Source organism: Chanos chanos, chromosome 4, assembly GCF_902362185.1.
Source record: "Chanos chanos chromosome 4, fChaCha1.1, whole genome shotgun sequence".
NCBI lineage: Eukaryota > Metazoa > Chordata > Actinopteri > Gonorynchiformes > Chanidae > Chanos > Chanos chanos.
The window spans coordinates 46,817,866-46,830,024 of record NC_044498.1 but is presented as its reverse complement, the minus strand read 5'-3'; the positions used below and the strand labels follow the sequence as shown (position 1 = coordinate 46,830,024).

The 12,159-nt window shown below is 40.5% G+C and overlaps 1 protein-coding gene across 1 annotated transcript; it reads right to left on the bottom strand.

The window, feature by feature from the left end:
- Positions 1–818: 818 nt before the first annotated feature.
- On the bottom strand, positions 819–3,976 carry LOC115810450 (zinc-binding protein A33). The gene is made up of 6 exons (XM_030772382.1): positions 3,488–3,976; positions 3,288–3,383; positions 2,933–3,163; positions 2,782–2,804; positions 2,526–2,644; positions 819–1,976 (listed from the first exon to the last, which is right to left on the bottom strand). The coding sequence occupies exons 1-6, from the start codon at positions 3,908–3,910 to the stop codon at positions 1,405–1,407; spliced, it is 1,464 nt and encodes a 487-aa protein (XP_030628242.1). The 5' UTR covers positions 3,911–3,976; the 3' UTR covers positions 819–1,404.
- Positions 3,977–12,159: the final 8,183 nt, after the last annotated feature.

Below are 12,159 nucleotides of genomic sequence, written 5' to 3'. Positions count from 1 at the left end.
GTTTTACAAAGCACAGATGGCTAATTGAGCCTGTCCGTTTTCAGTCATTCCCAGGGGTATGTGTGAACCCTGCTTTATTATTATAACACTACCATATATGATGCTTTCTATTTTTTTATTTAATCTCTAAATTTCAAGAATACAAGCAAAAGTTTGAGTGAAATCCCGAAATACAATCAGTAACACTCTTCAGTACCAAGTGAACAGAAGGATATGAAAGAGTATTTGGGCCACCTAGACATGAAAAATAATGATTGTATTTTAAAATTTAACTGAATTTCATTTTCACTTTCACTTATTTTCAAAATTCTGTCTTTAATTTCAACAGTTTGATTTTACTCTCAAAGTACAGTTTCACATTTATTCTCAAATCATCAGCTTTAATCTTGAGATTTTGACTTGAATCTCGAAATGTTTATTTTCTTTTCAAAATCTGAGTTGAATCTTGAAGTACAATTTTGACTTTACTCTCCAAAATCAGCTTTAGATTTAATTTCCAAATTTTGCTTTGTCCTCTGCTTGTTCCTCTTTCCTTTAATTATGACTGCAAAGTACCATGATAGTGAAAGAAATGACAGAGCAAAAAGATGTTTTAATTTTATTTCTGTTTGTTTATTTCTGTTTCTGTTTGTCAGAAAAGACTTGTGCTTGTCGTGAAATTTAAAATGCTGTTGGTGTTATCTTTTATATTTCATGTGGGCAGGATCTATATGCACAGGTATTGAAATAGAAACAGGAAAGAACAGGTTTTGTACTTTAATTTTAATGTTTTAATTTTAGCGTTGGAAGAAATGATCTAGCCAAAAGTGATCTCCAGTGACTCAAAGGCATTGGCAAACAAATTCAAATTGTACAACAATTAGTTACGGTTGAGTTGACTGGATAAGAGACATCCTGTTATGACTGACATACAGTATAGCTGCATTGGGATGTCTCGGGTATATATCACTTCGCTTAACATTTTGCTAGTTTCACAAAGTCAATTAAAAAATGTAAATACATAAAGGTGAAGAAACTTCCAAAAGTTCCAAACAAGGCCTGGTCCTGAAATCTGGTCCATTTAAATTAGTCATTGTAATTGAATAGCCCTGCTATAAAACAATATATCTTTGAAAGTGTATTGCATATGCAATTAACCCACTACTTCTGGCATAGTAAACATGGCAATAAAACAAGGATTTTCATTTAAACGTGATTTCACTGTTAATGTTTTAGATCGCTACTTGTAGAGTTATTCTTATTGTCATTTTGAACCAGTGTATTATCATAGTACAATATTGTCGATGAACATATGTAGAAAAAATGTGAGTTTTATAATGAGCTTAAGACGTCTGTGTATACTATGTTCTCTTCAATTGAGAGCCTCTAAAATGGAATCTTCCCTACCCCCATTCAACACCACTGTTAGATGGAGTAAGTGGCCGGCACCATAACGGATACTTTTTCTGGGCAGATGCATAAAGACCCAGGGTTACTGTTATCCTGGTTCACACACGGTGAAAAGTAAGGGAAGAGGTTCTCCGTGAACTTGTCTTTGAAGCTGAATATGAGGGACATGTCCTCACAGTCGTGGAATGACACCAATCCCTTTTCATAGTCTACCTTCACTCTTATTCTCTTTGGTTTCTTCTGTAGTCTGAGGGCGGTGCCCAGTGGAGCCGTTCCAGCGCTATACTCCAACCCGTTCCATAGCCCCACGGCCCAGAGTCCGCCCTCCGGGCTGACAGTCAGGTCGCCTTTCCTGGAAACGGATTCTCGGGCCACGCCAATGGTCCAGGCGTTCCTGCATCCCACCTCTACCACCCAGCTGTGCGTGCCCGAGCTGAAGCCTTCTGCTCCCAGGACACTCATGGAACAGTCAAAACGCTCAGGGTTGTCAGGCACCATCTGGGATGACCCTCCATCCTTGACCTCTCTCAGAGTCCCAGAGATAACAAGGTCTGGATGTGATGAATTCACATCCAAGGTGACAGGAGCTGGAAAGGGTTGAAACATGAACTGGTTCTGTGTTTGTATAGTTCTATCCTGCATTTGTTGATAGGACACAACAGCACAAAGAACTGACATGCAAAGCACTGTCCTTGCAGATGGTTAAAAAAAACATGCATAGCAATCTCACCAATCAAATTTACTCTGAGAATTTAAATATTCTAAAAGTGTATGTAATCTGTAATACTGGTGAATGGGGGACATTATGAACTACCTAAGAGGTAATTTAATGCTGGTCAGTATGCTGTGTGTTCACTAGACATTTCTCTAAGGTAAAATCAGACAAAACTTGTGTAGGTGACACAGACACCAGTGACATCATCAAATGCATGATACAAAGCTACAGCTCAAGCTTAATCATGTTTCCCAACTGTTTTGTCTGTTCCTAGCATGGTAGCTGACCTTCAGGTTTGTTTGCTGGAGTTTACATCAATCATTAACTCATAGCTGACCTGTGACATCACTGAAGGGAGTTAATGGTTAACTTTTTGTCAAGCTCGTCACAGGAATGGTACAGACATAGATCTGATACTCACTGTACTCAACATGCTCCTGCATCTTCTCCCAGACTTTGAATCCAAGGTTGCCCAGGTGTCTGGACACATCAGTAAGCATTTTGGAGATTGGCTCAGGATCCTTCGCTCTCCACTGGGCGCTAAATCAGCAACTGACGAGATGAAATCGATCATTAGAGATTGGACTCTACCGAGATGATATTATAAAACGATTAAGGCTTGAATAAAATGGGGTTTTTTTTGGGTGTGAAATCAAAATGGTGGTAATGGAACATACCTCTCCTTTACGTCTTTGTAATCCTGAAAACAAACATAAATTTACATCAGTTTCAGTTTTAGGAAGATTGTATTCTCTGAAGTAAATACTTAGTCATTATTATGAACGGAATGATTGAAGCCAACCTGAGCAGACAAAAATGAAAGCCAACCTGCAGTAATGAGATGTCCTCGGAATCCATCCAGTTCTGGACGTCCTTTATCTTGTCAAAGAGGATCTTAATTTCTCTGGAGAGCGGTGCAGTCCTCTCTGTCATCAGCCTCATCTTCTGCTGTTCTTCTCTCCTCAGGGCAGTTAACCTGGCCTCCTCTTCCTCTTTGAGGAACTCACGGAGCTTGGCAAACTCTTGCTTGATCTGTGCCGCTGTGTTCTTGGCCTGGAGCTGGAACCAGAGAGAATTATTTTAAACCATTTGTTCAGTTTACACACCATGCATATTCATATCCCTGTTCAGGGAACTGTTTCGGTCATTAACTTGTTGAAAATGCCTCTGCTTAAGCACTTACCTTAATATGCTGCACAATGTAATCACTGACTTCCTTCTCATGGTTATACATGTCCAACTTGTCTGTCAGTACTTTCAGCGTTGAGCTTAGTTCAGTCTGTGAGGAGAGAGAAGTCAGGAGAAGAGAGAGATGAAGAGAGACTGTACGCTCAGTCTAAAGGTTAAGCGAGAAATGACCGATTTTCCTTTGTGCATCCTTACCTTGCATGGCTTCACAACCTCCTCCACGTTCTGCTGTTTGTGCCCAGAATGCTGTTTTGTCTCCATGCACGTCGAACACACCAGTTCTTCACAATTTGTGCAAAAAAACTGCAGCTTCCTCATGTGTGTCGCGCATGCTGTCCTTCCCTTTGCCTTCTCGCCTGGATCCTTTCCACCCAGATATGCCCCCACGACATTACGAAGTTTTTTGTCGGCCAGTTCCGACAGCTCTGGAGGATAATCCTTGGACGACCTCCGTTTGCAGTTGGGGCATTCCCGAACCTCCTTATGAGCCCATGCTGCCTCCAAACATTTACAGCAGAAGCTGTGCTGGCAAGGCAAACTTACCGGGTTCTGGAAGAAGTCAAGACAGATTGGGCAGGTCAGTTGTTCCTCCAGCCCTTCGATGGGACGTTGAGCCATCTTCTTCCTCCACGGTGCACGCCGTTTTTTCAGTTGCGTCTCGAACCGCTGCCGCCGTACTTCTTCAGCTGCTGTCTTGAGTTTTACCGCAAAAGAAAACCCCAGTTGTGAACATTAACATTTCCCTGTGGTCAAAGTTTATTCAGGATTCCTTTCCGGAATTCTGTGCTTGGTTAGGCATAAAAATAACTGCCATCAATAAAAAAGAGCCAGGCACCGTTGTTGACCTCATTTTGCATAGAAAGCATATAAACAGATCAGCTATATTAATTTTACATACCATATTTAATGGAAAAAAATGCAGAATCTGTACATTAAACAGACAACAGAATGAATAGGAATTAGTTTAGGAATGTAATTTGGAATACATTTTCCTACCTGGATTTTTTCATACTGTCTGATTTAAAATATATGTATTCAATGTGAATTCAATGTGTATTCAATGTGAAGTAAGCCGCATTTAACATGGCTTTTGAGTTCCACAAGTGTTGCAGCTACTAGGTATCCAAACTGAATCTATATTCTGTAAGATCAGGCAAGAAAGAGTTCCACAGTAACTAACACCAAAAGAACTCTGGTCCAAAGTATCTGAGTTCTTGTTCTAGGATCAGTTAAGTTCTGTCCTTTATCGAGACTGTTTGAACCAATGGAGTGAGAAAAACTGCTCACGTGACAGTTATTTGGAAAAATGACTCTGGAACTCAACTCGAGCAGGCTGAGTCATGTTTAGATATGCAAGAGCGATATTGGATGTCCTAGAACTTCTCCAACATGAGGCTTGTGCAATGCGTAACTGAGCACATATGTCATTGCCATAATCGATATTACTTGACTCAGCTGAAGCAGACCAGTCTGCATAGCTCAGTGTCTGCAATATTGCTTGTAACCACAAGGGAGCACCAACACCAAAAAGGTGGCACTTCTACAACAAACTGATTGTATAATTTGGATAAATACTCAACTCAAAAATTGGATAAATACTCAACAAATACAACAATTACACAAGAGCAGGTATCTTTTCACTCCTCCACTTAACTTTTCTCCACTGATCACAAAACAACCTTTCCATTTTCTACATGTATAATTGCTATAGAATTTGAGGCATCTTGGATAGGTGCATATTACTGTTACGGAAACGCTCTAAATTACATTACTGTAACATACATCGCATAAAATGCTATATAAACTCTGACAGTTGACATACCTCATGCTAATCCCAATACACATGATTAACGTCATTGCACTATTATACATATGACTCCGTTTAAATGCCGGCACTGTTACTACAACATCCAGTTTTCTTAAATCATCTGAGATAATTTGAGATATCGCAATTTAAAATCACGTGTTTGAGTCACAGGGCTGTTCTAATTCAGAAACCTACTGGAGACGTCGGACAGTCAAGATAAATTTACTGCTGTTTTACCTGTCTGGACTTTTACGGGGTTCTAATTTGCACATCACAGACACGCTCACAGACACGGCCAGTAATGAGAATATATAAATAGGACATAACGGGGCTGAAGGGGGTTCAGGTCAATTTATGTTCCGTGGCAGATTTTAGCAACGAGCTGAATTTCTCTTTACAAACGTTCTCTTTTAGAAAGCAAATTCCACTTTTCTGAGAGTCAGTAGACTAGTGAACCATTAAGTGAGCACACGTGAATTTTCCTCTCAGAGAAAATGAATGGAATGAGCAACAGGATGGGATGTGACCTCCGCCTCCACTCAGCGGACAGGCGTGTAGCTCATGTGTACGTGAGGGCGCAGAGTGCAGTTTGCAAGGTTCTGTCCGCCCGGGCCTCTCTGACCACATTCATACCTCCTTAACAAGGATTTGCTTGAAATGGTTTCACAGCTGTCAATCAAATTCAGCACTGGTAGATTCACTGACTGACTATAGCAAGGCAAGGTAATTTCCAAGCTAAGGGCTACTGCATTTTACAATAAAGTCCGCTTCAAAAACTGCCAACCAGCAGCATTTTTCATTGGCTTGACAGCCGAGACCACTTACCCCCCCCCCCCCCCCCCCCCCCCCAAGCCCCAAAACACCCCTCCTCCTCTTTTTTTTTTAGTTTGTAAATCAAACAGTTTTGCTCCAAAATTAATGTTTTTCTTTTCCTTTTATGCACAGCAGGTTCTGTCTAATAAGACAGAAGCATTAATCTGTGTTCTGCTGAAGCTTAGCACTGAACTTCTCAGAACCTATCAAGTTGTTTTGTTTAACATATTAGCTCTGGCGAAACTCTATTCTGCTCTTACTTACATTTTGTTTTTATTTCACAGACATTACAAGATTTGGTTATTTTATAAATGTGGCCATCAGAGAGGATCTTCCATAACATTCATCCTGTTGTCTTTTTTCTGCTCAATGCAAATGCGATTGTGGTAATGCTAATGGAGATCCCAATCGATGGACAACATAGTTTTGTGGCTGACAGAGAGGGCTGTTTTTCTGGGCTCATGTGAGCATGCTACTTACCTTTACCTCTATCCTCTATCCTCATGTTCCATATTTCATATTTAAATTTGACTCCAGCTCAAGAAATGCATTGTGACACATTATCTTCCGCTGGTAAATCGATTGACTTGGTGTTGCCAAGTTCCAAACTTTAAATTCCCCCCCAAAAACTTGTGATATTTCAGTTTTGTCTGGCAAATCACAACAGGCATATGTTACATTCAGTTCAACATTTGTTTTAATTTCCATTGCAAATACCCAGGGAGTAAGGAGGAAAATTATAATTCAGCAGAAAAATAGTCCTTCTGCTTCATTCCAATCATAAATTCGCTCAGTGGTGTTTCAACATTCTGGAACTGAACATAGCCATCAGTAAACGACTCAGCAAGACGTCCCTAATGGTCAAAAATAGTAAGAGAGAGAGAGAGAGAGAAAGAGAGAGAGAGAGAGAAAGAGAGAGAGAGAAAGAGAGAGAGAGAGAGAAAGAGAGAGAGAGAAAGAGAAAGAGAGGGAGAGAGAGAGAGAGAGAGAAAGACAGAGAGAGAGAGAGGGAGAGAGAGAGAGAGAAAGACAGAGAGAGAGAGAGAGAGAAAGAGAGAAAGAGAGAGAGAGAGAGAGAGAGAGAGAGAGAGAGAGAGAGACAGACACACAGACACACAGAAAGAGAGAGCAAGAGAGAGAGAAAGACAGAGAGAGAGAGAGTGAGTGAGAGAGACAGACAGAGAGAGAGAGAGAGTGAGTGAGTGAGAGAGACAGACAGACAGACAGAGCGAAGTACTGAGGAGAGCACCAAAACCTTTACTACAAGGTGTTTATGAATAATGCATAATGAAAAATTAAGTCACAGTTTATTAAAGTCACACATCTAAGCATGGCTATTTATCATTTTCGGAAGCCAGAATTAACAGGCTTTAAAAAGTAATTTGCGTGCAGAGAAAGAAAAATAATAGCCTTAGTTTTAGGAGCTGGTGCTTTTCAATAAGTGTGCAGGTGTTATATCTGCTACCATGATCCCAACTAATACCTTAGCCTTTAAAATATGTTTAGAAACACTGTGCTTGTGGCAAAACCTGTCTGTACCCTTTCAGTCAAAAGAAGCTGTATTTTTACAAGACACTGATTAATACACTGTTGCTATAACGAGAGATGATGAGCTTCCGTCAAAATGAGAACTGTGAACTTTTGAAGTCATTTTTAAAAAGCCTTGCACTGACAGGCCATTAAATAGCCTTTGTCCGTGGCAGTTGTGTTATCAGAGTCTTGTATTATACAATGAATAGTCTAAGATGGAAAGTCTTCTAAATTCCTAATGGAGTCTAAGTCATTTGAGTGATAGATTGCCCTCATACACTCTCAAAGACATATATTTCATAACTCACTTCTTAAACCTTTCCAGAGTACCAGACATGTTCAGACTCTGTCTTAAGCAGGTTTTTCAATGGCGCTATATGCGGAGAGAACCAGCGGCACCCTTAAGTTCAAAGCGGAGGACATCTTTCATATTCGTTCAGCTGTTTCTCTAAAGCCTGGTCTCTATCTGCCCTCTGGAGGGAGAACTCTTTAGAGGTTCAAATGCCTCTGCTTCACCTCAGTGTCAGCGGCCTGAATGGAGATCCTGTGCGTAGGTGTCTGAAGAGGGAACCTTTCAGAACCAGATTGGAGAAGCAGGGCAAACAAACCTTGGCTAACCGCCGGCGACGGCAACAAGCCTCCCCCTTTCACGGCCGCTCGGTTCATTCAATTCTTTCTCGGGTGTAAGAAAGCATATCAGATGACAAACACACTCACATTTCTATTCCTACTGCCAATATATTTTTTTCCTGAATGTGGCGAAGCCTATAACAACCACCCAAAAACTTCAGGCGGTACTTTTGTGGGGTTTTTTTTCTTTTTTTGAGTTTGTTAGTATTGGAAAAGGCTCTTCATGTAGCATATATATATATATGTGCAGTGTGTCATGCAGCTTCCAATAGCTGAGTGCATATATTACAGTAACACATTAATACATCACAAAATATACTGATGACAAAGCAAGCGGCTTGTTAATACTCTGGGTTATGAAACATAATGGTTAACGTGAGGAGAATATCAGCGTAGGGTACAGCTAATCTTCCCTTTTCCCAACGAGATGTAAACCTACCTGCAGACCTGAGGGGTCGAGGGATCAATTTACAAAGTTCAGTGCAAACTCCCTGTCCATCTGTCAAGGTAAATTAAGAAAACAGCAGTGGGGCAAAACTCCACATTTAACAAAGAAAAATCACCCTTCCCTCACTAAACTTTGCAGGTTTCACTCCTTGTCCATTTTTTTTTTTTTTTTAGCATTTGTGATAATTCAGTTGCTGATTTTTTTGTTGGTCAACATTAAGCATCTGCTCAGGTGAGTTTTTTGGTTGGTTGTTAATTATGCTCTTGTGTGGACAGAACTGGTCTAACCTGTGTTGTGGTGAAGACTTAGGGATTTATTTTTGTTACCATTGCTGGATGAGGTGGCAAGCAACAGGCATGGTGGTTAGTGTGTGTGTGTGTGTGTGTGCGTGTGTGTGTGCGTGCGTGCATGCGTGTGTGAGAGAGAGACGCTGTGAGAGAGCTCAGGAAACATGTGCAGCTTCACACACAGACAAAAAATCTAGAACGGAATAAATTTCAGCCACTTAAAACTTTACACTGGCTATTTTAGCATATTTTACAACATAACAGTCTCTCTCTCTCTCTGTCTCTCTCTCTCTTTCTCTCTCACTAAGACACACGCACGCACGCACACGCACATGCACACGCACACACACACGCACACACACACACACACACACACACACATGTGCGTGTCACCAAATTGATTAATAGAGATTGCAGACAGACTGTGCTGGGTGACTGGACAGATGCATAAGTAGAGGCTTTACTCTGGCAGTGAGTGGATTTGCATTTAGATTGAACGCTCGATGTGCCCCATATAAACATGGGTTTGAAGTCCTGCTTTTTCCAGGTCAGTGTTTATTGATCAACTCACACTCTGGCTCGGCCGCTTTCTATGACAGAGAGAGGCCACATGAAAAAAAAAAGAAGAGGAAGAAGAAGAAGAAGAAGAAGTCCTGCAAAAGGTCAAACACCATCTTGCTGTCTGCTGTCTCCATTTTCAGCTCTAAACACCACAGCAGAAGTTACGAAATTGCCATCATTCAGACGGGACATTTTGGATATCTCAGAAATAACAATAAATTCAGCAATCAAATGACCGTTTGCAGTTATCAAATGACTGTTTGCAGTATTTGGGAGTTTGTGTATGTCATCAATATATCAGTGCAGTTCTGACCCTAACCATACACGTTCAAGAGGGTTTTGAACCAAGTTCTTAAAAGATGAATCGAGGTCACCCTGCTACAATCTTTCCAGACGATTTTAGGTTTGATTCAACGCATGTGCATTTCCCCTTTAATGTGACATTTTGGTCTCGATTCTGTTGGTCTCAGAAGAGCAGAAGAAAGAAAGAAAGAAAAAGAAAAATGAGCTTTTGATAAATCAAAATACTTTAAAGTCTTTCTGGGCATGGAAAACTCAAAGGAAACCATTTTTTTTTTTATCTCTTTCTTGATAAGCACACTTTGTCCCCTGCAGAGACCAAAACACATTCGCCTGTACTTCAGTAAACCCGTAGCCTTGAGGTCAGCGGGAATAAAAGGAAAATCTACTTTCTTACGGACTTTCCTTTCCGATCCGCTTAAGACATTTTGCCATCAGGTACATGTCAGGGGGGTACATCATCCTGAGTCTATTATCTGTAAAGAAGGCCTCTCGTTACTTATGAAAGCATGTGACAATGCATCACGGTAAGAAATATCTGCAGCGTCTGTTTTTTCATGCACCTCAGCAGGGATGCTTCTTCAGAGCTGTGCCGTGTGTGATGAGAGAGAGAGAGAGACCTCGGCAGTTGCTTTTGTGTCACTGTTAAAGACCTTTATGAGATCACTTCCACCATTACGCTTGCCACCTCACGCGCACGCAGTGCCTTTTTCGTCGTAGATATTTTGGGTCGACGGTGATTTTCCAATTCCAAGACGCTTTTTTCGATTAATGCTATTGACCGTCTTACTTTAGAAAACAAAAACGAGCTGGATAACGGCTGGCTACTGTCGGCACTATGGTAACGTCTTACCGGCGCCTGTGTTGGTCAAGTCTGAGACATTTTTCTTTACATACAAGGGGTCAAAGAGTGCTGGCGAAGCCAATTTCAGTCACCTGTGGAATTACTGGTAATCAATGGCTCGCTGAATTAAGCAGCTCTTTGAGCGTACGAGAGCTGGGTTTCTGTTTGCTCAGCAAAATGAATCTGGAGCATGAGGAATGCCTGGAGATTAGCTCTGAAACCTGCTGGACTGCAGTTTTCTTCCCCAACTGTCCAATCACTCAATTACAACTCTCCGTACAGCGCTGATGGAGATATTAAAGTGGTTAGTTAAGCAGGAAAGGAGATGAAAGGCTACATGTTCACGCACATCCCAGTGACTGAAAGTTGGAGAGTTGGAACTTCTAAACCTATTTTGTTCTTAGGCCAGTCATTTGTATTTACAAATCTATCATTCAATCTCTAGTCACTCTACTATTAATCTGAGATTGGAATTCCTCTTTAAGGATCCCATTCCATCCATAATCCAGTATCCATGATCAAACACAAGTACATCTCAATCTAATATTCAGAGTCTCCTCTGTGTTTTTGTTAAATAATGGGAAGGTCAGGGTCATTAAAGTCCTAAAAAGAGGGGTCTAAGGGCACGTCCGAGAGCAATACTCTGGAATACCAGTCACTCCAATACATTTCTCCTCACAACCCTCATTATTCATTATATTGGTACCTCATTTGTGAGCACTTACACATAGGTATGCATACTTTACATATTTCAGTTCTCTTCAATGAATTCACTTTCGAGCCTGTAGTTTAGTGAGGGTGCGTAATCAACCAGTATGACGTAGCAGGTTTCGAATTTTATATCTCAACATGTGGAATATTTAAATTCCTGCAAGCACCCAGATAAGGCCACATGAAACACACTAATGTTTTTTGCGTTGCCGTCGGTCACGCAGACGGTTTGATTGATAAACCGGAGCCCTTGATTTTAATTATAATTTGGTGTAGCCGTTCTATAAGCAAATGTGCAAACGCCTCGTGCAAATGATGTTTGATTTAGCGTAATAACGGCCCAGACTAATAATCTTCTGAGCACAGAGGATTTAAACTCTTTATATTGCAGTACCTCAGCAGGGTTGATCGTTCAAAAAATGAGCTGTATCTGCCTCTGGCAAAATGGACTAATTTTCTCTTGACATATAAGATTTCTTCTTGATCCTTGAATATGTGAAGCACAACAGAGATGACTTTCATTTAAGGTGTTCTCTGAATAAGTGACTTTAATTAGAGTCATTTTTTATAAAAAAATATCTTTATTTTAACTCAGCCATAATATTTAAATACTTTTACCACTGGTACAGGAAAACACATGCAACAACTGTATCACAAACACACGATAAGATCAAATACCTCGGCTTCCTGTCCATGACAAACCTTTGCGTCTATCAAAGACCTTTGCTTTCTGTTCATCGACTATAAAACAACACCATTATAATCAGTTTTAGACTAAAAAAGTTACAAATCTTTATAATTTCCTACTTTTGTGACATTTTATTAGTAGCACTAAGTACAACTCAACCAGTTTTACAGTAAAACTAGCCAGCCCATAGCTCCTTCCCTTCAATATAACTGGAATATATTAGACACTTCACTGTTTTTTATTATTAA